The sequence below is a fragment of the Trichoderma asperellum genome, chromosome 5 (assembly GCF_020647865.1).
Source record: "Trichoderma asperellum chromosome 5, complete sequence".
Classification (NCBI taxonomy): domain Eukaryota; kingdom Fungi; phylum Ascomycota; class Sordariomycetes; order Hypocreales; family Hypocreaceae; genus Trichoderma; species Trichoderma asperellum.
In genome coordinates this window covers 3,003,243-3,030,240 of record NC_089419.1, presented here as the reverse complement: position 1 = coordinate 3,030,240, position 26,998 = coordinate 3,003,243, and the positions used below count along the sequence as shown (strand labels likewise).

Here is a 26,998-nt window from a genome sequence, read left to right as displayed (position 1 = left end):
CTGCTGCGGGCGAGGCTGAGGTGGGGCGCTGCTGCTGGGCCCCTGTGGCTGGTTGTTTAGCACTAGGACACGCTGGAACTACGGGGCACTGGCGCCCGGAAGCTTGCGTTGCCTTGTGCCGATGCAACTTCAGCTACGTCAACTCGTTTCACAATTGACAACCACACGCTGGCTATCCACCAACCTGGAGCATTTAACCATTGGAGCAGCGCCTTTTGCTCCCTGAATAGATACAAAATCCGAATTTCAATGTTTTCTTGACCGAACATCTCTCTCTTCCGCAGCGGCGAAAAACATACACCCCAGGGGCTCAACAACCATGTCGAACGATACAGATGGGGCTGTAGCGCAGAGTAGCAGCCCCGATGCTGGCGGAGGAAACAAGTTCTCTCACGCCATCTCAGCGTGGAGGAGTATGTAGAGCATGCCGGGTATTCGTGCAATTGAATCGACTGACCGTTCGCACAGATGTTGACCTGACAACGTTGGTATCCAATCTGGACAATACGGCGTCGGAGATTGTTACCTACCAACGGGACTCGACGGTGCAGCGCAAGGAGCTGGCGCAAAAGACAAAGGATTTCAGAAAATCAGATGATGCCACCAAGTTGGCAGAGATCAAAGGCCTTCTCAAAGGTGCCTTTTTTTTCCCTGGCTAATGACCCTCGCGTTCAAAAACAAGACCGACGGCTGACATTGCGTGGCTACAGCATACCAAACCTTTATCGATCTCCTTACGAATCACTCCAAATCGGTGAACTCGGCATTTCTCAAGGCATACACCTCGCTGTCTGAGGCCCCCGATCCATATCCTTTACTGGAAGCCTCGGTCGATTCGATGCTAGTATCCGAAGACACGCTACCGAAAGTTACCGAAGAAAATAAGCATCTGCAAAAGAGCGTCTCGAAGCTTACGACGCAGCTCGAAGAATCAGAGTCCAGGCTTCAAGACGAACGTGCTGCCCGCAAAGAACTCGAGGATAACTTGGAGGCCAAGGTAAAAGAGGTGGAAACATCATGGACTGCTGTGCTGGACGAGAAAAAGGATAATTGGGAGGCCAAAGAGAAGACTCTCGAAGAGAAGGTTGCGAACCAGGAACGCCTATTAAGCGAACTGAAGGCCAACTACGAAGTCAATCAGCGACTAGGGAAGGCTAACAGCGAAGAACAAGATGGCCAGCGCAGTCAAGCCTTGAACGCCGAGCTTGAAATGCTTCACGTAGATCTCGAGCGGACGAGCTCTAGGCTAGCCGAGGTCGAAGCACGGAATGAACAGATGAGACTTGAGCTTGCGCAGGCTAAATCGTCGCGACAGTCTCAGAACATATCCTTGGAGGATGACCCTGGATACATGCGTATGCGCTCGGAGAATTCGTCCCTCATCCGCAAGTTGGAGGCAGCGAGAGTAGAGAAGGAAGGGTTTAAACGCGACCTCGACAGCAAGTTGCGATCAGTAGAGCGTGAGGTGGCTCTGCTGAGAGAGGAGAAAGAGTCTCTTAAAGAAAAGGTGGACCAGTGGGGTGACTACGAGGAAGTGAAGCAGGAGCTTGAGGTTCTCAAGAGTATTGAGTTTTCAACTGGCGATGACGACGAGGCGCCGCACGAAATCGAAGGGGTCACTGGCAAGAACGATACCTTGGAGAAACTCTTGCTGGCGCGAAATAAAAAGCTCAACGATGAGCTTACGATTCTTCGGGTCTCACACCAAGACTTGCAGCGCCGGCTGGAAGATCTTCAGGAAGATCTTTCTAGAACTAATGGGGAGCTAGAGAAGGCGCAGAAGTTGAACGAGAAGCTGGAGAGCGATCTGGAAAATCTCCAGGCAGAAGGGGCAAACGCTTTCCCATCTGGCGCATCCGTTGCTGGCACCTACATCACTCGCGCTCAAGGACGTAAAGGCGGGAGAATATCACCCACATCATCCATTATCAGCGGAATAGACCCTCGGACAGCACCCGGCGAGCGTGAGCCAATGGGAGGAGGATCAGGTATCCTGCCGATGGTGATGGCGCAGAGAGATCGCTTCAAGAAGAGGAACGCTCAGCTGGAGCAGGAGCTCTCAGAAAACCATCGGGCGGTCCAGCAACTACGACAAGAAGTGGCCGCTCTGCAAAAAGACAATCTGAATCTTTACGAAAAGACAAGATATGTGTCGACTTACAGCCGAGGAGGGGCTACGACATCTTCATCATCGGCCTACGCAACCAACCCCAACCCGTCGACGGTCACCATCGGCGGGACAGGAAATCCCGGTATGGAGCTGAACCGCTACCAGAAAGCGTACGAGTCCAGCATATCGCCATTTGCGGCGTTCCGCGGCCGAGAATCGGCCAGAGCATATCGACGCATGAGTCTTCCAGAGAGGGTGGTCTATTCAATCACGCGCATGGTTCTGGCGTCACGGACAAGCAGGAACTTGTTTGCCGCCTATTGCGTGGCGCTGCATATCTTGGTCTTCTTCTCGCTGTACTGGCTGGGCACGGCAGACTTTGAGAGTCACGCCAGCAATTTCGGCTCAGCGGCGGCGGCGGCAGCGGGAGCAGCAAGCGGTGGAGGGGGAGTAGGTGGAGGAGCAGCAAGCGGTGGAGGCCATGGAGACTGGCGGGAGGATGGATTTGATGGGTAATACAAATAAGAGGGGAGTGGTGGTGTGGTCATTCGGTGCTGGTCAGCGGGAGGAGATTTTGATTGTTCTTTTTTTAATATGACCACATGTACTACTACTACTACTATATATGATACACACGGAGTTGTTCGTTGCTCTTGGCAGAACGGTGCATTGTGGGAAGGTCAGTGCCTGCTTCCAGCAGACAGCGGTATGAGTGGGAGGACAATGTGCGTCTTCATTTCACGCCATGCTGTGTGCTCGTATCCAATTTGACAGTGCGACTTTGACGTATCTGCGGACAATTCATCTGCTGCCTGTGAATGCGTGTGCGTCTAGAGAGGAAGAGACTTGATAGGATAAGAGAGGCAAGAATGCGGTGGTGCTACTTTATTCTAGACGCCGGCCGTTCAGTGCGGCCCAAAGAGGGGGGGCATTTGCGTAAATTGATTGCGCATTGTAAGGCTACCCCGGCTGCTATTTTTACTGCTATTTTTACTGCTACTAGGTAGTAATAGGTACTAGCCTGCTATTGTTTCTTATTGCTGCACAAATGTGGTTTTCTCTTCTTTTCTATTTGGCTTCTAGTTTGAGCAACTGTGAGTGCTATTTATTCGTTTTTTCTTCTTCTTTGTAATACTATGGTTTATGATGCCAGATATTAGATAGCATGTCGTTCTATTGGACACAGACCTAGGTCGGTATTCTTCCCACGGTCAATGGACTACCAAGGTGACGCTACACACTCATTTCGGAAATGCTTTGCATACATCTGCAGTACAACCAACCGCTGGTAACACCGTACTGTAGCAGTCAAATGAGATATCGCGTGTGCGTGGGGTGCGAGATGGAGAGATCGGAAAGAACAATTGACGGTGGTTTGGTTTGGTTGGCTGGGAAGAGACCCCGAGATCTGTGGTGCTATTTTTGGATACTGCGTGGGATGCATGTACAAAAAAATGGTTCGTTTATTCGGTTTAACCGCCACGGCGGCGGGCCGAACGTGTGGCGCCGAAATAACGGGCAGATTCTGTTCTTGGGCGAATGGAATGGAATGGATTGGTCTGTGTTTTCGTGGGAGGCGCGCGCGGACAATGAAAGAGATAGAGAGAGATAGAGAGAGAGATAGAGAGAGAGATAGATAGAGAGAAGCGGAAGAAGGTTGGAACCTTTCTTTTGCTTGATGGAATTTGTGTTGATTGGCTGCTTGGCCATTTACTTGATTTTTGTACTTGTGCTCGTGTCTTGAAATTGCTTGCTTGACAGGGCACCTGATCATAGCAGTACCAGTAGGTGTTTACTACATATTTACCGTTACCTCATGGTAACTGATCAATACAAGAGCACAAGGCTCTAGACTCTCTCTCTCTCTCTCCATCACCATCGCACTACTTGTGCATTGCCAGACTCACCAAAAATCCAAATAGATTGCGCCAAGCAGGCTATTCATACCCGTCCATATTGCTCCAGCGCTACCACCTACTCGCTTCATGCTCAACCCAGGCTGGGCGCCTAAATCGCCGCACGCCCAGCCAATCGCAACCCTGCCGTCGCCTCAACCCTGACCCATGCGCGCCTCAACCACCGTCGCCTCTCGGCCAATCAAGCCCTCTCAGCGGCAAAGGAAGAGAGCGCGAGATGGATTGGGTAGAAGAATTCATGGAGAGAGAGCGAGAGGCTGCCCCACCCATCCAATATCGTCCCGCCTCGCCCATATCTATTTTCTGCGTCTGCTGCTTCTTTGGCGCTGGTTCGGAAGGCGGCAAAAACCAGGCCAGAATCTAATTAAAGTAAGCTAAAAAAACGAATTGCGCGGACTACGGCTCAATAGTAAGGTAGTACTGCGTGTATGCAAGTAATTTTGTTTGGCTCGCATAGATTGTGTGAGACAGAGTGACCGGGGTGTTTTTTCGAAGCTGTTGGGTTATAAGAGAAGGTTGGTGGCCGCATTGTTTCTGCGTTTTTGGAACCTTGGTAGAAACATCCTCCGCTTGAATATCTTTCTTGCATAACCCGATTTCCTTTTTTGTCTGGTTTCCTTTTTTTTCCTTGAGTCAGTATCTGGTATCACTTTGTGCTTTTCTATCCCTTCAGCATAAAATACAAAAAACAAAAGAAAAATAGTGCACTTGTCGGCTGGTCCCTGTTACGAATCACCCACCCATCATCATCGCCATCTTCACCCACCAATCTGGTTATTGGAATTCAGTGTGTCGGTTTGGGAATCGAATCTAAGACACTATCAAACGTCATCACCATCTCATCTTTTTCACTCTCCTCAACCACACCTCCTCATCCACAATGCGTCCATCAACATTCCTGGTATCATCACTCGCCATCTTCGGGGCTCACGCCGCTCCGGCACTCCCCAAGATCGATCTCAAAGATGTAGCCGACCCGGCGGCAGCCTTGGATGCTCTATCAACTTACTTCAATTTGATTGCATCAAAGGTCCAGACGTCCAAAGTACGCCCCGTTGCGCCGATATGCGACCTGTCCAAGGCACAGATGCCTGCCAGTAAGTAGAGTTTTGAAACAAGATGCGGCCTCGATATATGCAGACAAGCATGGACTAACCAATGGCACGAATCTAGTGGCTGGGCTTCCACCTCCATCTGCCGGCTTGATTCCGCATCACGTAGCCGTCGGCCGTGGCACCCAGAACTACACGTGTGATACGAGCAACCCTAGCTCAGCCCCGGTAGCTGTTGGAGCCTTGGCTACTCTCTACAATGTCAGCTGCATCGCCGCCACCAACCAAGATCTGCTGGAAAAGGTCCCTGCCATGGTTGTCAACTTTGACTACGACGCCGTCACCTCCACAGGATCACTCGGCCCCATGGCGCTTCCTCCCATCTCTGGCCACCACTTCTTCGTCGACAGCACGACGCCATTCTTCAACCTGGATACGCCCACTCTGGACATTGGCACAGTGCCCACTTCCAAGAACAACAGCGCCCCTGCACCACCCACCGCCGCGAAGGGACCTTCAGGCTCTAGCGCCGTTGTGTGGTTGAAGCTCCTTGCCAAAGATGGCGCAACAGGCGGCATCAAGGAGGTGTACAGAGTCGACACCGCGGGAGGCAGCGCACCAGCTACCTGCCAGGGCCAGCCCGCCAACATTCAAGTGCAATACTCAGCAGTGTAAGTTACCATCCCATGCCAGTCCATAGAAAAAGAAGATCACATGGATGCTGACACGATTTGTCTTTAGGTACTGGTTCTGGGGTTGAGTGGTGCGATGGGCGGCGGGCAAATGTCCTTTATTTTTCTTCATTGTAACTTGTTTTTATTCCTATCTTGATTGCCCAGGTCTCATACATAGACTTGGTAGAATATTTCATTAATTATCCGAGGGCTGGTTAGCGATCTTTTCTTCCAAAAGAAATTGACTTTGAGTTGTGTCGGATGATGTAGGACGCACACGAGTAATTTAGTACGTAGTGACCGCATCGACACCGAAATCGATGGCCCTAATGTGCACAAGGTACTCAGTAGATGCGCGTGAGCTGCGATTGGCCATTTGTTGAGAGTAAGACTGCAAGGCCGCAGAAGTTTTGCAGCTGATCTGTGCGGATGCGACACATGACGGATTGCGGAATGACAACAGGTACCTGCTTGCGCCGCAACAGGTTGTCGTGGGATATGCTATCTGTTGGAACAGTATCCGTACCCAGGAGTTGGTGGATTGAGACAGCATACCGCTGAAGAGGGACGATTCATGCTGTATGTGTGTGTGTGTTAGTGTGTTAGAGTTAGTGTGTGTACGCCGTATGCCGCCCAGAGCTGGAAATGACATGCAGGTAAGTACCTGGTCTCGGCTCACTCCCGGCCACGCTCTCGCACACTATTCGCTGGCTTCATGTCGTTAAACGTATTCAAGGGAGGAGAACAGCCAATTCTGGAGCACCAGGAGGGAGAAAACAAGATGCCGTCGATCGATTTCGTTGGCCACGTCCAACAGAGGGCCGCATCGGAGCTAGCGAGGCTAGCCGATATAAGGCCTGCGCGATATGTACCTGTACCTTGTGATCTACAAACCCCCGCGACCACTACCGCTGTGGCTCTCTAGAGCGGAGTACAGGAACTCCAGGCCAGCAATGCTTAAACATGCGAGCGCTCGGCCCTTGCCCCGCGGCCCTTGCTAGGCTCCTAGTGCCGTCGCTAAATGTCCGCTTAGCGGCAGCGGTGGTGACACTCTCCTCTGTAAATGCCGTCCTGGGCCCCGCCTCCGCGCTGGCCGTTCTTAGTCGATGCAGCGTAATATTGGGGCTCCCGCCAGAGTAATCCAAGGCGATCTGACATTTTCGTGTGACACAGCATTGATTGATGCACGTTAAGCATGGCGTGAGGGTTGAAGTTGTCCAGTCCAAGAATGCAAGAAACAAACACATTTACTCAGTGGGGGAGGTTCTCGCCGAAGAGGATCGATCATAGCATGACTCGCGGGCGGGCTGGTGGGCAGTGACCTGTTTGAGGGCGGAAAGCAGGCATTCGCGATGCATATCCACAACCTGATTGACGTGACTTGAGTGCAAATAGAGAGGTGATGCGGGTGTGAAATATCAAGATTCTCTGCATTCAGTCGCTCAAGTAGCACACAAATGCGTGCCTGTTGTTCTGCTAAGTCTTATGTGATGCTGCCAGATATCATTACTACATGGACCTAGGCAGGCAGGCAGGCAGGCAGGCATACAAGCATAACAGAGATTCATCCTCAACGGTTCGAGCAAGCATCTACGTCGACAATTGCCTGCTTCTCCTATTAGTGATCCTTTTTCTTCTTTAATCAGAATTCATCCATCAATTCTATCCCTCCTCGCCCTTCTTCCTACAGCCAACCGACTCTCAAGTCGGGGGTCATCGTCGGCTCACTGCAGGTCTCTGAATTGTCTCAGCGCCAGATAACAGAACACACCAAATGCTCATTCCGTGTCTGACATTTGGCATCAGCCCTCTATAAATCGCAGTCACTTTTTGTGAGAGAGAGTAGTATTATATTAGTAAAAGATACAGAAGGAACCAGCGTTTTGATCGTTCTCAAAGCTAATAGTGAAGGGAGGCTCGAAGTTTCAACGTTCCGTCTCAGCTCTGTTCTTCCAACACCGTTTCGTTTCTCATCTAAAAAGACACGGCCTCCCTTCTAATTGTTTTTCAAGTCTCGTCCCCTGTTCACGGTTCCAGAAATCTTTTGTATTCTTTTTGTTTTCTTTTTTTCTTTCTTTCTTTTCTTTTTTTTTTTCGGGTGGAAAAAGTTGATTGTGTTTGTCCATTCGTTTTCAACATGCCTCTGCTCGGGACGCCGTTTTCAATTGATCGGCTGCTGGGCCTGCACCTGTTTGACAGCGCATTCGGCCCAGCACAACCGCCTAGCAACGCCGCCAACACTGCTAAACAACACCCCGCAACGACCTCGGCTGCCTCACGCTTCGCTTCTTCTGCATCATCCCCCAACGTCTTCAAAACTGGCGCGTCTTCAAGCTCTGCATCATCAGCCTTAGCCTTGCTTGGCCTTGTCGCCAAGGATTCCGATCCAGCACCATCTCCATCGCCTCCCGCCGCTGTAGCCTCTCCATCTGTCCACATCGCCGCGTGGCCAATGGCGCAGCTACCGGTCGAGATTTTCGAAATCATCACCAGGTATCTGACCCGGGCTGATGTCCAGGCCCTCCGCCTGGTGTGCAGGGAATTCGAGGCCAAGGTCTCTGCCCAGTATTTCCGGAATGTCGTCGTTCCCTTCCGCGCCGAGCTCTACACCAGCCTAGATGACGAGAACAACGCTGCCATTACGTCGAGGCTGTTTTCCAACGGCATGCGAATCTTCGAATCGTTTGGCCCTCATATCTTGCGCTTCGCCCTATCGCTCGAGCTGGACGAATTCATCCTTGCTTACCCGCCCGTCAAACCCGCGCAAGAAGCCATTCCCGCCTTTTGGGGCATCTATCGATGGCCTCACGAAACGTATCACCGCTACAGGGATCTCGAAGGTCTTGAGCAGACGGCCGATGAAACCGACAGCATGAAGAAAGCTCTTCGCTGCCTTACCAAGGTTACCAACATTGGCCTCTGCTGTGATGCGGGCCTGGGATTCCTGGTTGGTCCTGAGCATGCGGTGCACAAGATCAACAATCGTGACCCCGTCTTCGATGCCCGCGATTGGCATCAGGACAGTCGTGTAAAGAAGGGTGATACGCTTGTTGCTGTATCCGATTTTAATGGTGTCCGTCGAGATCTGACAAGCGCCACAGCTCAGCATGATAACTTCAAGCGCCGGGTTCTGGAGAAGATGATTTCTGATGCTGGCTTTGCCGGCTACTACGTTCACGAGGCGATCGACCTTTTACTCGAGACCGAGGGCGTTACCATTTCCGAAATCGACTTTGACGAGCGCGAGGTTAACGTTGACGAGCAGCAGCAGCAGTTACAGCAGCAGCAGCAAGAGGCACGCATCTCTCGTAGAGCCCAGCGCCAGTTTCAGATTCAACACCTCCTGCAACAGCATAATGCACAACCACAACCACAACCACAACCACAACCACAACCGCAGCAGCAGCAGCAGCAGCAGCAGCAGCATAATAATGATGTATTCGATATCTTTGGATTTCAGGTGCCTAACCATCATGGGGGGCATTTCCATCTGCCTCTGCCCCCGGATGATAATGGTAACGAAACCACGACTTTTGGGCCACCCGAGGAAGATGCAGCGTTTGGGATACCTAATATTCCTGTGATGCCTCCACAACCGGCACCAGCTACACGCCCACCCCATATCCAGCCGAGGCCGGCTCAACAGGAGGGTCAGCGGCAATTCACGTTCGAAGCCGCCACCCGCCAACCTCTTATTCCAACCAATCTTACACGGGCCCAAAAGGAACTGCTTCTGGAGTTGGAGTGGGCTCATCGTGCCATGATTCAGTCTTACGTTATAAGCATCATCGACAATGCGAGAGATGGATGCTTCACCAATTTGACGAATGTGACCATTGCCAAGATTCCTAGCGCCCACATCCACATATTGTGTCACAAGGAGCTCTGGGAGAACATTCCCAGCATCAAAACCGTCTCTCTGGCCGTTATTGCTGATTGGAGGAAGATTTCCAAGCCTTCTCCTGGCGTTGTCGAGGACGTTCATGTGTCTCCTGTTGACGCCGTGGGCAAGGTCTACAGACTGCTGAATGACCACATTGGACGACGACCCAATATTGAGAGCCTTCGCTTCGAGTGGATCTGCGGTGGTGAGTTTGCGAGGGGCCCGTATCAACGCAATCAATATGTTCTGCCGGCTCCGTTTGTTGAGTCACCAGACTTGATGATTTCTCCCGAGGGCGCCAAGGATACTAGCAGGCTGCTGCATCTGCCTTTTATCAAGTATTTGTCACTCAAAAATTGCTGGTTCGCGCCGCATGTGTTGTTTCAAACAACTCGTTACATGGCGCTGCACTCTCTTGAAAAGCTAGATCTTGAGACTGTCTCCATTTCTGGGCCGCCCACCATTCCTCCACAGCAGCCTGCAAATCCTGCCCCACCAGCTGCCGACGACGCTGGCGTTCCGCTTCATCCACTCTTCCCTGGCGTTATTGGCCCTGTGCCAGTTGCTCTCTTCCAGCAGCCTGCGATTCCTCCAGTGCCCGAGGAGCCGTCAGTCGATAGACTTGCGCTGCCAGACACATTTTCATGGGCTGGCTTCTGCGAGCATTTCAGTCCTGGCATAAAAATGCGCCACCTTCCTCGATTTCGCGAATCGTCCAGCTCGGACACAGATGGATCTAGCAGTAAGGCTGAAGACCTCTCTCCTTTCCTACCGGATGCGAGCAAGCTTAAAGTTGATGAGTCTCGGTATGGTCTCAGCTCCATATCCTTCAAGTCTTGCGGCTATGTCTTTATAGATGTACGCACCCTCGATATCAGAGCGATTCTACCAACGGAGGCCCAGCTTGGTCATGCGTTTGCAAACGCTCTTCGACATGATATCTTCCACTCCATGCAATACAGCAAGGACAAGTTCCTCGGCCGCATTGTGCCGTATATGCTACCTGCCGAAATGAAGACGCTGGAGCATATATTCCTGTTTGAGCAAGGCTGGAGTAAAGTATATCCTGAGCAGGTTCTTGATGATGCTGTTACTGACGGTTTCGACTGCCCCGGTATGGCACGCTTTTCTGGAACTCTCGAGGGACCTGGCGATGCCGAGTCCCTGATGATGACGGAGTGATTTTTCCTTCCTTCTTGGCCTCTGTCTTGTTTGAACAAATGTTTGTTTGCTGCCCAATAAGGATTTTAATGGCTCTTACTACTGAAATGGCCCGATGATGGACAAAAAATCAAGGAAAATAGAGAAAGGACTCACTTTCTCGTCTCTTTTCCTCGACTACTTCACTAGCACTGTCAAAACGGCAGCTTGCTAGAGTAAGTCTTTTCTTTCTTTTCTTTCTTTCTTTTTTAACTCTTCACTTGATCTTAATGCCCGAAATCAATTTACGAATACGAATAAACAAATATACAACAAAATTTTTTCTAAAAAAAAAAAAGCGAGAGGGGGGGGGGGGGGGGGAGAGAGAGAAAGAGAAAGAGAGATACCCCTTTGGAATTGGAACTATGGACTCACAGGGTTGGCGATTACCGCCTTTTTCTTTCCCCATTATGGAGAGAAATTTCAAGATTTTTGATGAACAAATAAAACGAGAGGAGAAAAAAACACCGATTTTTTTACGGCTGAGGCATCTCTGCTTTTACTCCATACGAGAGTGCTGTGCCAGACTCTTGACAAGGTTTAGCGCTCTGCATGCCTATTTTTCTTTTGTTTTCAAATAAGCACCATGAGGCGTTTACATGCATTTGCGAGTTCAGGATCCTTTCCTTGAATCGCTAGGGACTACAGTCCCTCCCATAATTTGGCGTTGGAGTACGAGGATATAATTGGCAGGGTTGCCATTCGAATCGGCTAGACACGACTTCTTAGTCCCCCACGGAAATATTGCTTCTTCTTTTTTTTCTTTTCCTTTTCTTTTCTTTTTTTTTTTTTACTTTTTTTTTTAAATAAAAAAAAAAAAGAATGGGAGAGACTACAGATAGAAAGGGATATGTTTTGGTTCCCATATCGTGAAAACTGGGGAACTATCGTCTTTTTTTTTTCTTTGTTGTGATGAGAAATGGCTTTGGCTTGATGAGATTTGAGGGCATGATCTTTATTATGTAGGACAAGTGTACCCATGTATTGTATTAGACTTTTAGAATGGGCAAATGATTGCCAAAAAAGATTCGCTCATAATATTGTGAGCAGTGTTCATGTCATGAATATACGCATCCGTATGCTAGAATTGGCATTGCCGCACCCTTGAATCTCATCTCAGTCAACATTCATGTTCCCCAACAGCATGACATCTAAGCACATCAGGGGTTTTTTTTGTAATTTTTTTGTTTATTTCATGTCATTGCTTCCGTCAAGAGAGAAAGACCTCTCATGCGGAAAGATATAAAAAAAGATTTGTTGCATGCAAATAATTTTTGTATTCCCATTTAAATGCCATGCAAGAACCCTCCTTCCCCTTTCTTTCCGTAGCCTGCCCATACACCTGAAGAAGCCACGAAAGAAAAGTGATGTTCCCTATTGCCCCGAGTGCTTTCGCAAAAAAATACCAGAAGGCGAACTGTCCGCTTTTTCCCCGTCGCTCCATCTTTAATAAAAACAAAGCCATTTATTTGCACATCGTTTTGCCGATTTATGCGGCAGTGATGGCCTTGCGGGCACGGACGGCGCGCTGGCGGGCGGTGAGGCGCTCACGGCCAACAACCTCGTCGGACTTCTGGACGACCTCCTCACCCTCGGTCAGGATGAGCTCGATGTGGCAGGGGTTGGACATGTAGGGGTTGATCTGTTCAATGATGATTAGAAAAGAGCGTTCTTGAGGGTGTGCCGTGTTTTTTTTCCCTTTCAACGGTAATGTATTGGCTCAGATAAATATATGTCTTCTCTCGGAGAGGGAAAGAAAACAGATATTGGCCGAGGTTCTCCGCCACATGTGGCGCTGATGAAAGGGGAAAATGGCCATGGAAGATTCGAGGGTATACGTACACGACCGTGGGCACGGTATGTCCGTCTTCGCTGCTTGGGAGCCTGGTTGACCTGGATGTGCTTGACGACGAGAGCACCAGTGTCGAGGCCCTTAGCGTCGGCGTTGGCCTCAGCGTTCTTCAGGAGACCGAGCAGGAACTCGGCGGACTTGACGGGCCATCGAGCCTTGGAAACACCGAACTGCTTGCCTGTTGCACAAAATATCCATCAGCATGACTTGTCCAGAGCCCAAACGTAGTGTTCTTGTTCCAATTCTCTCTTTCTGGGGTATTCCACATCTCATATGTCCATAGAATACCCATGCTCGAAATTGCAAAGGTAGAAACAGGATTTCCAGGTCGTACCTTGGGCGGTGCGGCCAGTGCTGCCGGCATATCGTCGCATGGGGACGGCCTCCTTGTGCTCCTTGACGTTCTCGAGGAACTGGACAGCTCGCTGCAGCTTCCAGCCGTTGATGGCCTGAGCGGTCTCTCGGGTGTTCTTGAAGGAAACTCGGAGGTAGGCACCGCGGGCGCGGGCCGACTTCGCGGGCTGGATCTCGGTCGCGGCGTATCGAACCTGAAATTTTCGCAAAAGAGGCAGACGGTCAGTATGTTTGCTCTGTTTTCTTAAATCTCGCGGTTTGTGCCACTATCATCCTCCATGATGTCTGGCTGCTCTCCAGGATGAACAGCTTTGTCCATATTTCGGCAACAGTCCCAATTCCCGAACAATCCCAAAATTTCCTCCTCTTTCAAACATTCTCTCGACCAAATCAAACGCAGCATGGGGGCAGGCACTCACCATCTCGACGGCTTATGGTGTGGTGACTGATTCGACGACGTGGGTTCGCGGGCTGAAGTTGAGAAATTCTGAACTTTTGCCCTAAAGCGCTGGCAGGGAACCACAATGTTCGCTTACCCCTTCAGGAAGTGTTAGGGCTACTCTGCCCTGCTCCAATCAAATGGCGGCAACACGGGCTTCACTTACTAACACGGTAGATTATACGCTTGAAAACGGTGGAAGCAGGCGACAAAATTACACGAAATCTAGGAGAAAAAAGTTATTAAATCAATTATATTTTTTTTTCAAGTCGATATGCCTGTATATAATTCATTCATCAGTCAAATTAAGCCGTGCATTTGAGTTTTTCTTCTGCAAAATTGTATTTCTCAATGCATCTTCACCCAACATCACATGACCTTCACTGCTGATTCAGCATAACTCATTTACACGTGACCATGATGTAAACTTTTTTTCTCTTTTTCAAAAAAAAAAAAAAAAAATTCAGCCCGGAATAATGTCGGTGCGACAAGCTCCGCAAATCAATTCGATCTAGCCGTTCATGGCCACAGTGGGGGCTGCAGACTAAAGCTTCTTGCGAAAAGCTTCAAAAATTTCTTTTTCTCGCCGAGCCTCTCAGAAATCAAACGTGTTTGGCAGACCCAATTACAAAGGCAACTCCAGCCTTTTGAGTCGATCTCCTGCCATCTATACTTTCCACAAGCCAATAACTCCTCTCGACTCACTTTTCTGGGTTGAATTCCACTTTTCGCGTTCAATCGCCGCTCGAACTCGATCCCAAAAACTTTTTTTTCCCTTCTCTTTGATCCCACTTCATTGAAATGGCGCCTTTCACTGCTCGAGGCGGTCGCGGTGGCCCTGGTGGTGGCCGAGGAGGTGGTGCTCCTCGTGGAGGCCGTGGTGGCTTCAGCGGCCGTGGCTCTGCCAACGGTGTTCGAGGACGAGGTATGCTGCTCGTCCTGCCATGTCATTTGCGACTCAACTTTTCTGGAGGCTAACTCGTGATATCAGGTGGTGGCCGAGGAGGCCCTGGCGGTCGTGGCGGCCGTGGTGGCCCTGCCCGTGGAGGACGAGGTGGCCGCGGTGGTGCCCGCGGTGGTGCTGGCGGCATGAAGGGCGGTGCCAAGGTCGTCATTGTACGTTTTGAAAACCCTCGCGATGCAAAACTTTGTCTTTTCCCCAAAGTGACGTTGAACTGACTTCTTTTTTTTTCTTCTACCTTAGGAGCCTCACCGTCACGCCGGTGTCTTCGTCGTTCGTGGTGGCAAGGAGGACGGCATAGCGACCCGTAACCTCACCCCCGGCGAGTCTGTCTACGGCGAGAAGCGCATCAGCGTTGACGAGGCCGTTGAGAACGACGACGGAACCACCACTACCACCAAGGTCGAGTACCGACTTTGGAACCCCTTCCGAAGCAAGCTTTGCGCTGCCATCGCCGGTGGTGCTGACGACATCTACATTCGTCCTGGCTCTCGTGTTCTCTACCTCGGTGCTGCCTCTGGTACCTCCGTCTCTCACGTTGCCGACCTTGTTGGCCCTACTGGTTTTGTCTACGCCGTCGAGTTCTCCAACCGCTCTGGCCGTGATCTCATTGCCATGGCTGCCAAGCGACCCAACGTTGTCCCCATTGTCGAGGATGCCCGTCAGCCCGTCCGTTACCGCATGGTCGTCCCCATGGTCGACGTCATCTTCGCCGACGTTGCCCAGCCCGACCAGGCCCGTATTGTTGCCATGAACGCCAACTGGTTCCTCAAGCAGGGTGGTGGTGTCTTGATCTCCATCAAGGCCAACTGTATCGACAGCACAGCCCCCGCCGCCGAGGTTTTCGCCAGCGAAGTCCAGAAGATGCGTGCCGAATCCATCAAGCCCAAATTCCAGCTCACCTTAGGTAAGATTTCGCTCTATTCACAAATTCGACTGTAGAAACCAACTTCTAACTAATTGCTTTTTTTTTTAGAACCCTTCGAGCGTGATCACTGTCTGGTTGCTGGTATTTACACACGCGGCGCCTAAACAGCGATCATGGGGTAATGATGATTATCTATCGGCCTGTATAAAGTCCTGATTGCCAAAAAAAAAGTCTTGTTTGCTTGGTTTTCACGAAATGATTCCCAATCAGGCTGCTACTTGCATCTAAGCTCTTCGTGCGCCGAACGGTATCGGTTTTAAAGGGATTGATTCATTCAATAATGGCATGGGGCGTTCCGGATAAGGGGATCTTGCTTAGCTTTGAGCTTGTGTTACTTGTTACTATATGGGGTGTTTTAAGGCCCAGTGCAGAAGAATACTAGTACTTTTCAAAAACTTTATAATTCTTCCTTTGATCTATTTGATATCTCATGTAGACTGTCATGGGTATATCTCAATCTCTGAGGGGAATTTTTTCATGGCTTGGTCGAAATAACATGATACAGTGACGATGTCGGAAAGTTCCATTACATTTCTCCCTCAATGAAATTTCACTAAAAGACATTCAAATCACTGATACTGGTTGAATACATGATTAAATAGGTTTGTTTTGTTTCAAGCTTTCTCCCTGAAATATTGTCTATGCTCGTATATAATGCATATTGACTACGCCGACGTCATGCTACCTAGCCAACGCCCACTTGATACCCATATACCAAATAGAAGAGATATTCCCAAATAAACGCCAGACGCGCATATACTCATAATAGGTAGCCGTAAATCAATATTTATCTCTTCATTCTCTCTTTTTTTTTTTAAAAAAAAAAAAAAAACTCCCAAAAAAACAACAACATGGGGGTATTAATTCGCCAACTGCCGCCGCCTAAATTCAAACTCTGTATTCGGATTTGGCCCCTTTGTCATGACCAAGGCCATTGGCTGCGGCCGTTTGTCTCCCTTCTTCAACCTTATGTCATAATTGATGAGGAAGAATGCCAGAATGAGCTTGATCTCATTGCCAGCAAAGAATCGACCGGGGCAGGCATGCTTCCCCGCGCCGAAATTGAGATTCGTGTCGTTGAGCGATGTGAACTGCCAGCGGTTGCTCGCCTCGGCCGACTCTTGCCGCATGTGATAGAAGCGTAACGGATCTAATTCCGTAGGGTTGTGGAAAAACTGCTCGTCAATAGAAATGCCTGCTTGCGGAGCTAGGACTCTCGTGCCTGCGGGTAGATGCGTGCCGTCTGAGAGATCGATGGGCTTTATGACCTTGCGGATAAAAGAAGCTGCTCAAACTGTTAGACATTGGCGCAGACAAAGAAGATGAGAGTGTAGTTGATAATGACTTACTAACGTTCCCACGGAGCCGCTGGACCTCTCGCATGAAGCTGTCGAGTTTCTTGAGCTTGGTCATGCTTTCCTTGCGAGCCCAGCCATTCTCTGCCTCTAGTATTTGATAGGCCTCTTCTCGCAGCTCTTGCTGAATTTCAGGGTGATCGGCAAGATCTGCCATGCACTCAAACAAGAGGTTATTGGTGGTGTGAATGGACGCAGCAGCCAAGATGAGTTGCAGTAAGGCGTGAGTGTCCACGTCAGCCTTTTCTTCTTCGGGAAGAGCTTCAATAAGCCATTGCATCAGATCATTCGGTGGTTCGTGACAGGCCGAAATTTCCATGTCACGTATTCTTTCCTCCAGCAAGGGCTTCAATAAAGATTTAGCAATGTCAATATCTTTCCGTATCTTGCGCAAGTCTGACACGGCGTATTGAGCGATGGGACGAAACCATTCAGGGAAAAACTGCAATTTGATAACAGACATGAAGACGTCAATGGCAAAATCAATGGTGACTTTGAGCCACTGCTCTTCGCGATTGAGCCAAGGCCCGACGAAAGCCCGGCCGCTCAGCCGAGCAATGCCGCGCAGAGCAAACGGCTGCCATTTGACAGGCGTCCAGTCATCGCAAGCTGGGAACTCGGTACCGATGTAATGCTCTAGTTCGCTCTTGAGCTGGGGGATCAGTTCGGCGAGATTCTGCGTTAAACGAGTTCTGACAAGAAGTGATAGCATTTCGCCGTTGTGTCCCGGCGAGAATTTGGTGTACTTGGTTTGAAGAGCCTATTTCCATTCAACGGTTAGAACTGGGGGTGTGCAGGATATGAAAGTCGGCATCCTACATCAGCTACAGCCTCTGTGGCGCTGAGAACATCCTCGGGTAAACCCTTGATCTCAGCAATGAATTTTGGGGGAATAATGGCCTGAATCCCCTCTGTTGCCTTGATCTGATAAACCTGGTCTTGAAACTAGATTGGCTTGTAAGCAAGTCATCAAGGCTTTGGACACTTGGCAAGGTGATGTAAGCTTTACCTGTTTGTAGCTTTTGACAATCTGTGATTCTGCATCAAATATCCATTTTAATTTTGAGGTCTTGTAGAAAGGAACACAAAGCTTGCTGGATTCGGGGTTTGATCGCAAAAAAAGCCAGACAGAAAGCAGCACGGTGAGGATGGTCAGGTAGTAGCCGGTGCGTGGCGTCCAGTAGGCGGACAGTGCTGACGATTCAGCTGCCCACGGAAAGGACGTGGAGTTAGATTGGGGATCCATGGCGGTTGTTTATGATTACGGCGCAAAAAAACGGTGTTGGAGTGCGGGCAATGGAGATATAAAAGACAAGTTGCCGTCATCGCCAGCCAGCGGTAGAGAATATAAGCAGCAAACGAGGCGTCGCCATGTGCTGGTGCTCGTTTGTGAAACCCGTGTATCGAGGGAGCACTGCAGGGAGAAGCAAGGCATAGGCTCTAGAGACTCCTTGATCGCACAGCAGTCCCTTGCGCTGAAGTTTCACAAGACAGCCGGCAGACAATGCTCAGATATCCGCGATGGGCTCTCCACGAGGCGCGGGCTGGCCATTAATACTGCACCGCCAACCAGGAAGCCAGCGAGCGGGTCTCGACGCAGCTGGGACGTGATGAGCGTGACTAGCGGCTGCTGCTCAGCACGGACTGGATGGATATTATAATCAAAGCAAGAGAGACGCAGAGAAGGGGATGTGGGAGAGAGGATTCAGCCATTCAGCCGCCGTCGTCCTTGTCCTGGTCCTCATACTTCTGCCACGATCTCCAACCGCTGGCTGCGGCAACAGCTGGAGCAATAGCTGGAGCAATAGCTGTAGCAATGGCCGTAGTGGCTCGCCGCATCCTTACGCGCGCGCCCCTCAGCGACAATCACGACCGCATCCGATCGGGCGAAATGAAGAGAAAGGCTTCCATCGCCGTGGAACGTTGCTGAAACAGGACGAGGTGCGTCTCAGAAGCGTCCGGGAAGAGCAGTTCCCGACGCTTAGTGCGTTTAATAGCGGCGACAAGGCGGCCCACGCGGGGCAACCAGACTACATACCTACCTAGTAATTGTCCACGGGGATCGGCGTACCTAAAATATATTAACACTCAACGTTATCAAGCTGTTTTGTTTTCATTTGTTTTGCAGCATGACTGCATAAATGGCGGTTGATTCTGAAAATAGCAGCATCTGGGCGTGGAAGCTGCAGAAGCTGGGGGCGGCACCGAGTTTAAACTTGTGGCTTGTCGATGTCGATACGTTCAACCTTGGCGGAGCTGATCCCTATCCGCGCCACGATTTTCTCCCATGTCAGCAGCCCCTTGTGTGTTACAGGCGTGATTCGGATATTGCCCGCCTTTACACTTGAATGGGCCAAGCTGGTTCAAACACGGGGACGGAGGCCTTGCCTGGGGAAAGATTTTCCTCTCTTCTTTTCTTATTGAAAGAGCCATGACAAATCTCTCTTGACTGTAACTACCGTCTTGGAGATGCCATGGCGGCATGGATATCAGTAGAAGTATCCAAGGGAATAAGTTGAGACTCAGAGTGCTCTACCTGTACATGTTGATAATATGACCAATTTCTATGACAAGTGTGACAATGTGCGGCTAATAGCAGTAGTAAAGATACAATGCGCCTCATAATCTTATACGACAGCTTATCATATGGGGAATTAGAGCAAATTTGGCCGTTTGTCTCTTGATTAAGAATATAATAGTTCCGGCGGCACACATGGGCAGGGACTTCAATAGGCATATACGAAGCAAAAAGACGTCAAAGGAGCTGACAGCCTTTATTCCTCTCCTCATCTACTTGGCCACTATCAATGACCCGACATCTACCCGCAATATATAAAGATAGTAGTAGTAGTATATGTAAATGCACTTAGACCAGCGCAACTAGATAGCATTTTTACTTTAAAATCAACTTCACCCGCCCAACAATCCCCAAACCGGCTCCGACTATTAGCACGCACGCGTCAATCAGCAAGCCTTACACTGCATACACGTATAATCCACCCCTCTCACACACGGAGAAACATATGCCAGCAGCCAAACAACGTGTAAGCAGTAAGCGAATTACTGAATTCCAGCCCCATCGAATTTCCCCAATCGGGAATTATTACCCGTCCAACCATTGAAGAGTGTCGTTCACGAAGCAGGCATCTCCACTTCGAACTAAAGCAATACGATGAGCCAATCATTCCTTGAGGCCAACACTGGGATATCGATTTCCAGGCTTGTACTGTACAAATGACACCGGACCCGGCCATCTGGTAAATACGTCTTAATATGTACTATTCTTCTTTTATTCTAGATAGCCTAGCATCGGGCCGTGCTGATCGTCATCGTCGTGCCGGGATCACGCAGCATGTGGGCCACTGCAGACTATTCTGTTCAAACGACGTCTCTTTATAAGATGTAAGGATATATTCGAAGCTGAAGGATTACTGCTAAAGCTACGGTTTTGAAAGTTGATGATAAGTTTATGTTAGGATTATGTTTGTTTCAGACCGAATAAGCTGTGTAGGGCTACACGAGCAAGCTATGCACAATCTATCAGAGATTTCAGCATCGACACAATCACCCTCAAAATAAACCATCATTAATTATCTTATCAAACAAATTTGAATTGTATGTCTATATCTATATGACTGACTATATAAGCCCAAAGATAAGCTCAATCAAAAGAGAAAAGAAAAGAAAAACTCCAGCTTATGCATTGCTATCCATCCCTTTTCGTTTCCAAAAACTTCATTAAACACCCCTACTTCCCCTTCCTCTCTTCTACTCCCGCTTAAGCACCATAGACCTTGACACGGTCGTCAATGTTCTGGAACTCCTTGGGGCCAGCCTCGCCAGACTTGCCACCAAAGACAAGCTGGGCATCCAGTCTCCAGGTGGAGGGGATCTTCCAGGCCTCGGCAACCTTCTCGTCAATCAGAGGGTTGTAGTGCTGCAGGTTGGCGCCCAGGCCCTCGAGCTCCAGCGCGGTCCAGACGAGCAGCTGCTCCATGCCCAGAGAGTGGACGGCCCAGGTGGGGAAGCGGTCGGCGTAGAGGGCGAACTTGTCCTGCAGGGCCTTTGTGGCCGAGGTGTCCTCGAAGAAGAGCACGGTGCCGGCGGCGCCCTTGAAGAGCGAGAGCTTGTCGGCGGTGGCCTTGAAGTTTTCGGCGGGGACAATGGCCTTGAGGGTGTCAGAGGTAATGTCCCACAGCTTCTCGTGCTCGCCGCCAAAGAGCACGACGGCGCGGTTGGTCTGGGAGTTGAAGGACGAGGGCGTGTGGAGGGTGGCGTCCTTGACGATCTCGTGGATGCGGGACGTGGAGATGGGGAGGTCCTTGTTGAGGGTGTAGATGGAGCGGCGGACCTTGGCCATCTGGAAGAGGAGATCGGCGGAGAGCTTGGCAGCCATTGTGAAGTTTGTGGTGGTGGTGGTGGTGTTGTCTTGGTGGAGGGAAGAGTTGTTGAGAGTTGTGAGGTTGGAAGTCACAAAGAGGAATGAGCTGAGAAGCTGAGAGAACTGAATGATTGCAGTGGTTGCTTTATGCTATGAGGAAGATGTTGTTTCTGTCTAGAGCAGAGACTCACTTACAACAGCGAGGAAGGGGGATGGTTATATAGATATTTCAACTCAAGGCCATGCTACTAACTCCGAGCAATACTAAGAAAGGAAAAAAAAAAAGCCAAAAGCGATCGACTCGAGCCATTCAACGCCCAAGCCGAACCCCTGACCCACGCAAACCCAGATCAACATTGGCAGATAGCATGATAGCACTGCGGACTAGAAGGCGAAAGAAGACGCCATCGATGGGAAAAGAATGGAGAAGTCGAGACTCCAGCCGCATTAGACATCATGACCAAAGCAAAGGGGAGCAAACTAGGCCATGCTTATCCCACGCCCCTTGCCGAAAAAAGCTCCACTTGCATTGGCAGCAACACACTCTTTTGAGCCGAGACGGGCGAGTCACAGCAGAGTTTGGGACACAATTGCCACACAGCCTAGCAATTGCCAAGTGGATATTCTCTTTTTCCTCTTCGTATTTTGGGCCCTGAAGATCAAGTACAAGGCGGAAAGAACTGTCCCGGAATGTAACTTTTTTTTTTTTTCTTTAATCAGGGTCTGCTTCTTTCCGCATATTCGATATACACTTAGATACAAGTCCATACTACAGTAAAGCTATTGATAGTAAAAGAAACTTAAACCACTCAGCTCGAGCGTACTATTAGATAACTCATAGATGAAAAATGTATATTCAAGCTATGTGCATCATGTAAGCGGAACAAAAGGAAAAATCTCATCTCAACCCATCGGAATGCGGAAAGTTTCAAAAAGAACTACAAGTATTTCCACCGGAAAAAAAAAAAAAACAGGGGTAGTGGCTAAAGCGGCTGAGCGGGAATAACGAGCCCCACTAAGCCGCCAATAGAGCCGCGCGCTACAGTATTATGGAAGCTGGATAAGAGAGAGGAATTAGAAAAAGGGCACCACAGTTGATTTCCCATCCGTTAACTAAGCATTTATAAGCCCGTGGGCTATTATGACGGCATGAAACTCCGTGAGCACCCTTTAGCCTTCTCTAAACGTACTACCGTTGCAGAAACACAAATGTTTATTTTTTTTTTTTTTCTCGAATTGGCAGAGCATGTGAGCAATTGGTTCTTTTCATTGGATAAGCAATCGAGATACCATTATCTACTATACCGCATTTACTCGCTCTACTACCTAGGCATCAATAATGGAAATACGGAATACCTGAATCCTTCACTTCCTTTACCAGAGATGGCATTAATAACGGCTCTATACATCCCTCTGGTTAGATAAGAAGAAGAAAAAGACCAAAAAGGATGCATATAAATAGAACTAATTATACAACTGATGACACAGCTGACAACTCACTGCAACACCATTGTAGTCATTCCCCATTGCAGCATACTCAGCCTTCTATGCGTCATCGCGTCCGAAGACTCACTCATCCCGCTTCGACGCCAATCCCTTTACAGCACCATTACCAATAAGACGTGTCGAATTTTCCTCATTTGGACAAATGCTATCTGATAATTCTGATGTTCAAATTCTTGGTATAGGCTGCCTATCCCACTCTCACGACTTCTCCAAAACTCTCTGCTCGTAGTAACCCCCAACGATCCTCTCCTCATTCTCATTCATCGTTTTCCAAAAAAGATATAAAAAATAAACAAGGAAATTCAATTACAAGTATATACGCTTTCTCCCATCCACAGACATGCCCAAACATCTCATTTCCCAGACATGCTCATTCAACCAAGTATGTAAAAGCCAAGAGGAATAAAATAATAAAAATCAAAAACAAGTAGAAAAACTCCAGTTCCGTAATGCTTTGTTTCCTTCCCATACACTATTTCTCACGGGTTGCTTGCGCCCCGGATCAGTGCTTTTGTCTACTCCTTTCGTCTAGTAGAGCTATTGTATTCCCTCCCCCGCCTGGTACTGTCCAAACTTGCCCCTTCGGCAAGGGTCTGACCAATTTCATGTTTTGCTCTTTCAATTTTTGTTTTTTTTTATCTTTCCCATATGCAAATGCCAAGCCAGTATGGTAAAACAAGAGGAAAAAAAAAAAAGAGAAAATGTAGAAAATTGTAAATGAAAAAAGTGCTTTCAGGAGTAAAAGGTAAAATGACGAGTTTAAAAGAAAAATGTGGTTAAGAAGAAAAATCGAGGTACTTCACCACGTCTCGGCAATGTACTGACCAGCCTCCTTCTTGAGCTGCCAGAAATTGCGAGCCTCTTCGCGCTCGAGGTTGCCCTTGGCCATGGCAACGTCCACAAGAGCCTCCTCAACGCCCTCGCCCATACCCTTGGAGCTGCCGCACACAAAGATTCGGCCGTCAACAGCGTTAACGATGCTCCAAACGAGGTCGGACTGGTTTCGGACTTCCTCCTGGACATATCTGCCCTCACCACGGCGGCTCTGCACCACCTTCTTCACCTCGTCTTCGTGGACACCCCACTCGCCACTGTAGATTTCATCTACCAGCGAGTCTCGGATGCCTTGCAGCACCCACACCTTGTTGGCGCAGTTGGCCTGCTTCAGGCGTCGCTGCACGAAGCCTCGGAAAGGCGCAATACCCACGCCGGCTCCAATCAGAAGCATAGGGCCCTCGGCGTTGAACTGCTTGGCCAATGGGTTCGCCATCAGGCCCTTGAACATGGGAATGTAAACTTCCGTCTTCTCACCGGCCTCTTGGGCCTTGATGAACTTGCGGGCCTGTCGCTCAAAGAAGCCGGATCCCACGCCCGTTCGAGTTCCCTCGCGCCAGTCTCCAGTCTCATGAACCGTGACGGCGATTTCAATCAGGCGGTGCTGCTTCTGGTCGCCCCTCTGGAACGACTCGTGTGGGTCATTGGAAAGAGAATAGAAGCGTGGCATGAGCTGCTGCAGGGCTGAGAGAAGCTCGTCCATAGGTGGGTGGGCGCTGGGGAAGGCATGCAGCAGCTGAGAGATGGAAATGCTAGGACCAGATCGGAAGTCGCAGAAAGCCCCCTGTCCTTCAGCGGCGCAGAGGAAGCTGAGAATCTTCTTTTCGTTTTCTGCAGCAGCGTGCTCGGCCAACACTCGCAGCAGTGCTTTGGTGGGGGGATATGACTGGAGGTCCGCGCACCAGGTCAGCAAATCCCGGCGAGTGGTGGCGAGCTCACGGGGCTTGTCGTCTCCCCAGACGGTAGGCCAGCGGCCCTTGGTCGTCTTCATCAGCACAGGCTTGTCTCGAAGGAAGCGTGGCACCATCAGGGCATCCAAGACGTCCTCGACCACGGCCTCAGAGTTGGGGGCCATGACGCCAATGGCACCGCCGACCTTGAAATCAGTGTTTTCCTCTTCGGGGTAATCTGTGATATCCAGGTCGAAGTGGAAAGTACGCTTCTCAGCACCTGGCCTTGTAAGCTCGCGCGCCGTGTGGATCTTGGCGGGGAAGACGTTATATGGAGGGTGAGGCTGGACGAATCGCGGCGGCTGAATGGTCGTGTCAACAGTCTTGAACTTTTCGAGGGGGATCTTGGTCAGTTTGGCGCTGTCAATCTCGTTATCACGCCCCAGAGAGATTGCAGAATCAGTGGGAGAAGATGGGCTCGGGGGCTTGGGGACCGAGCTGAATGAGATGGTCTGCTCTGGCAGGTCGGCCAACTTGGTCAGGACGGTCGGGATGTCGCCAATCTTGAGGCCGAGGGACCGATAGGCATCGTTATCGGGCTCCGTGACCTTTTCGTATTCAACGCCAGCTGGTCTCGCACCGCCCATCAAGCAGCAGCCGCCGCCACAGCAGCGAGTGACGAACTCGGCAGTCGTCTCTCCCGTGATGCGCTGGATATCACGAGCACTCTGGGCAATCAGTCTCGTTGAGGCGCGTCTCTGGCGAGGCTGCTCAACCCGGATGGGTTCATCTTGATCATCTGATTCGTCCGAGTAAGTCAACGAGGGGGCTATAGACTCGGGCTTGGGAGCTGTGTGGATCTCCTCGTTTGTCCCGAGGGACAGGTTCTGCATTCGGGCAGACTGCAGCATTTTGGGCTGTCGTGGTATATAGGTATGTATTCGATAGGTCGAGTAAGGAAGAAAGGGAGTAGCAAGGAGAAAGAGAAGAAGAAGAAACGGTCGTAAGAGTCAGCAGAGAGAGCACTGCGCCTCTGTAGGATGTAAGATGTAAGATGGGAACTGTCCGCCAAGGCAGCTAGAGGGAAAGAGGACAGAAGAATCCGGGGCAGAAGAGACTAAGTAAAGGAAGACGCAAAGACCCGGGAGATTGGGACTGGCGCACGGATATGGTCAGCGGCCCAAGGGGACAAATTGAGTCGTACGAGAATCGAGGTTGGATGGTTTGATGTTCGGAAGAGGTCAAAGGGCTGTTGCGAGTAGTAGTGGGAAAAAAATCCCGAGTACGGCTTATCCGAGGCTTTGCTGGCTTGCCCGTAGCGAGCCCGCTAGAAAAATGCGCCGAGCCACACATGCAGGCAAACACACACAGTTTTTGTTCCAATGCTTTACGCATTCAATTGACCCCAACATCCGTCTACGGAGCCCACTCGACCCGCTCAATTTTCGACGGGCTTAGTAGGACCAGATTGATTGACAGGAAAAGAACTTTGCCCAGAGGCCTGCGGGCGCTGCTGATTGGCTGGGGGGGCGATAATGGCCATGAGCAGTGGAGCCGGTCGATGCCGATTATTGGCGGATGGCCAACGCCACGATGAGCTAATGATGGGTGCTGATTGATTGATTGAGACTGATTGATAAAAACTTACCACATGCTGAGGCTTGCAGCTGCACCCGCATGGCTACACACAGTGCAGTGGGAAGAGCCGGGCGCATTGCCGTCTTTATCAATCAATGACGCATCGCCGTCGCACATTCCAAGACACAACAGCAGCAGGGCATCCCGCCTTTGTCACCCGAAGAGGAGGCGCCTCTCTCTTTTCCTCCTGGTTCTCGCCTCCCGCCCTGGGATGCGATTGAGGTGCTCCGCGTTCAGCCGGGCCTCCCAGGACAAGGGACTTTGTAGCGACTACTCCGTAGGTAGTGGCATCAATTGCACCGATCGCCGGATCCCCCGCCCCATCTTTGCAGGGACCCCCAACATTGTCGGGATTTTTTGCGCCTTTTAAAACTGGCCTCTCTATCGCTGGACCTGGAGCGGCAGGAAGCGGCAAAGCGACCGAAGCAGTAAGCTGCTGATCATAGAGTACGGTACAGTCGCCTGCAAAGCCTGCAAAGCCAGTTTGGGCAGTAACATAAGCCACAAACAAGCCCCCCCTGCCTTTTGACTTTGCAGCATTGATTGATATTCATATTTCGGCTGAAACTATCGGGTGAACTGCCTTTGCCACCGCTCACTTTGGGAGCAAGCAGAGCGCACAAGTGGGAAAATGTTTCCCCCCTTCTATGGGGTACATACATACAGTAGGATAGAGCACTAAAAAAAAAAAAAAAAAAAAAAAAAAAAAAAAAAAAAAAGCAAAAGAAAAAAAATCGGGCTGTCGTACAAACTGGAGACGTGCGTGTTTGTGCGTCTCCGGGGAGGTCTGCGTTACGCCAATCAGCACGCCACTTGCGCCATTCCCAACCGCCAAGTGCGCCGAGGGAAGAGAAACTTGGAACAAAAAGCTGCGGCCGTGCATGAAGCACGGGGGTCACCGTCATCCTGCGTTGCAAGGGCGAATTATCTGATCCATCTTATCAATCCCATCTAATCTTGTCTGCTCTCCTCTCGTGCTGGTGCTTGGGCACGCACACTCTCCTTTTGCGGAGCCCAAACATCTC

General features: G+C 50.1%; 9 protein-coding genes across 9 annotated transcripts; 4 read left to right on the top strand and 5 right to left on the bottom strand.

Moving 5' to 3' along the window:
* The first annotated feature begins 135 nt into the window (after positions 1–135).
* TrAFT101_009136 (uncharacterized protein) lies at positions 136–3,161 on the top strand. Its single transcript, XM_024910329.2, has 3 exons — positions 136–413; positions 469–636; positions 711–3,161. The coding sequence occupies exons 1-3, from the start codon at positions 320–322 to the stop codon at positions 2,624–2,626; spliced, it is 2,178 nt and encodes a 725-aa protein (XP_024755699.1). The 5' UTR covers positions 136–319; the 3' UTR covers positions 2,627–3,161.
* A 1,434-nt stretch (positions 3,162–4,595) lies between these two features.
* TrAFT101_009135 (uncharacterized protein) lies at positions 4,596–6,523 on the top strand. Its single transcript, XM_024908992.2, has 4 exons — positions 4,596–5,123; positions 5,200–5,749; positions 5,820–6,408; positions 6,489–6,523. The coding sequence occupies exons 1-3, from the start codon at positions 4,907–4,909 to the stop codon at positions 5,836–5,838; spliced, it is 786 nt and encodes a 261-aa protein (XP_024755700.1). The 5' UTR covers positions 4,596–4,906; the 3' UTR covers positions 5,839–6,408; positions 6,489–6,523.
* Positions 6,524–7,866: 1,343 nt separating this feature from the next.
* On the top strand, positions 7,867–11,976 carry TrAFT101_009134 (uncharacterized protein). Its single transcript, XM_066128539.1, has one exon. The coding sequence runs from the start codon at positions 7,890–7,892 to the stop codon at positions 10,815–10,817; it is 2,928 nt and encodes a 975-aa protein (XP_065984659.1). The 5' UTR covers positions 7,867–7,889; the 3' UTR covers positions 10,818–11,976.
* RPL17 (60S ribosomal protein uL22) lies at positions 11,748–13,742 on the bottom strand. The gene is made up of 5 exons (XM_024902840.2): positions 13,647–13,742; positions 13,461–13,579; positions 13,022–13,235; positions 12,678–12,865; positions 11,748–12,477 (listed from the first exon to the last, which is right to left on the bottom strand). Exons 2-5 carry the CDS (start codon positions 13,461–13,463, stop codon positions 12,325–12,327), a joined length of 558 nt encoding a protein of 185 aa, XP_024755702.1. The 5' UTR covers positions 13,464–13,579; positions 13,647–13,742; the 3' UTR covers positions 11,748–12,324.
* A 339-nt stretch (positions 13,743–14,081) lies between these two features.
* Positions 14,082–15,864, top strand: NOP1 (Small subunit processome complex component). The gene is made up of 4 exons (XM_024901339.2): positions 14,082–14,405; positions 14,472–14,596; positions 14,685–15,348; positions 15,418–15,864. Exons 1-4 carry the CDS (start codon positions 14,282–14,284, stop codon positions 15,471–15,473), a joined length of 969 nt encoding a protein of 322 aa, XP_024755703.2. The 5' UTR covers positions 14,082–14,281; the 3' UTR covers positions 15,474–15,864.
* A 309-nt stretch (positions 15,865–16,173) lies between these two features.
* On the bottom strand, positions 16,174–18,688 carry TrAFT101_009131 (uncharacterized protein). The gene is made up of 4 exons (XM_024907096.2): positions 17,734–18,688; positions 17,544–17,669; positions 16,719–17,484; positions 16,174–16,654 (listed from the first exon to the last, which is right to left on the bottom strand). Exons 1-4 carry the CDS (start codon positions 17,968–17,970, stop codon positions 16,230–16,232), a joined length of 1,554 nt encoding a protein of 517 aa, XP_024755704.1. The 5' UTR covers positions 17,971–18,688; the 3' UTR covers positions 16,174–16,229.
* A 1,638-nt stretch (positions 18,689–20,326) lies between these two features.
* On the bottom strand, positions 20,327–21,533 carry TrAFT101_009130 (uncharacterized protein). The gene has a single exon (XM_024908993.2). The coding sequence runs from the start codon at positions 21,118–21,120 to the stop codon at positions 20,503–20,505; it is 618 nt and encodes a 205-aa protein (XP_024755706.1). The 5' UTR covers positions 21,121–21,533; the 3' UTR covers positions 20,327–20,502.
* Positions 21,534–22,420: 887 nt separating this feature from the next.
* Positions 22,421–26,209, bottom strand: TrAFT101_009129 (uncharacterized protein). Its single transcript, XM_024901343.2, has one exon. It carries the CDS (start codon positions 25,244–25,246, stop codon positions 23,411–23,413), a length of 1,836 nt encoding a protein of 611 aa, XP_024755708.1. The 5' UTR covers positions 25,247–26,209; the 3' UTR covers positions 22,421–23,410.
* Positions 26,062–26,878, bottom strand: TrAFT101_009128 (uncharacterized protein; the record flags this gene model as incomplete). The annotated part of the gene is made up of 2 exons (XM_066128538.1): positions 26,062–26,444; positions 26,722–26,878. The coding sequence occupies 2 exons, from the start codon at positions 26,876–26,878 to the stop codon at positions 26,062–26,064; spliced, it is 540 nt and encodes a 179-aa protein (XP_065984658.1).
* Between the last annotated feature and the right edge of the window lie 120 nt (positions 26,879–26,998).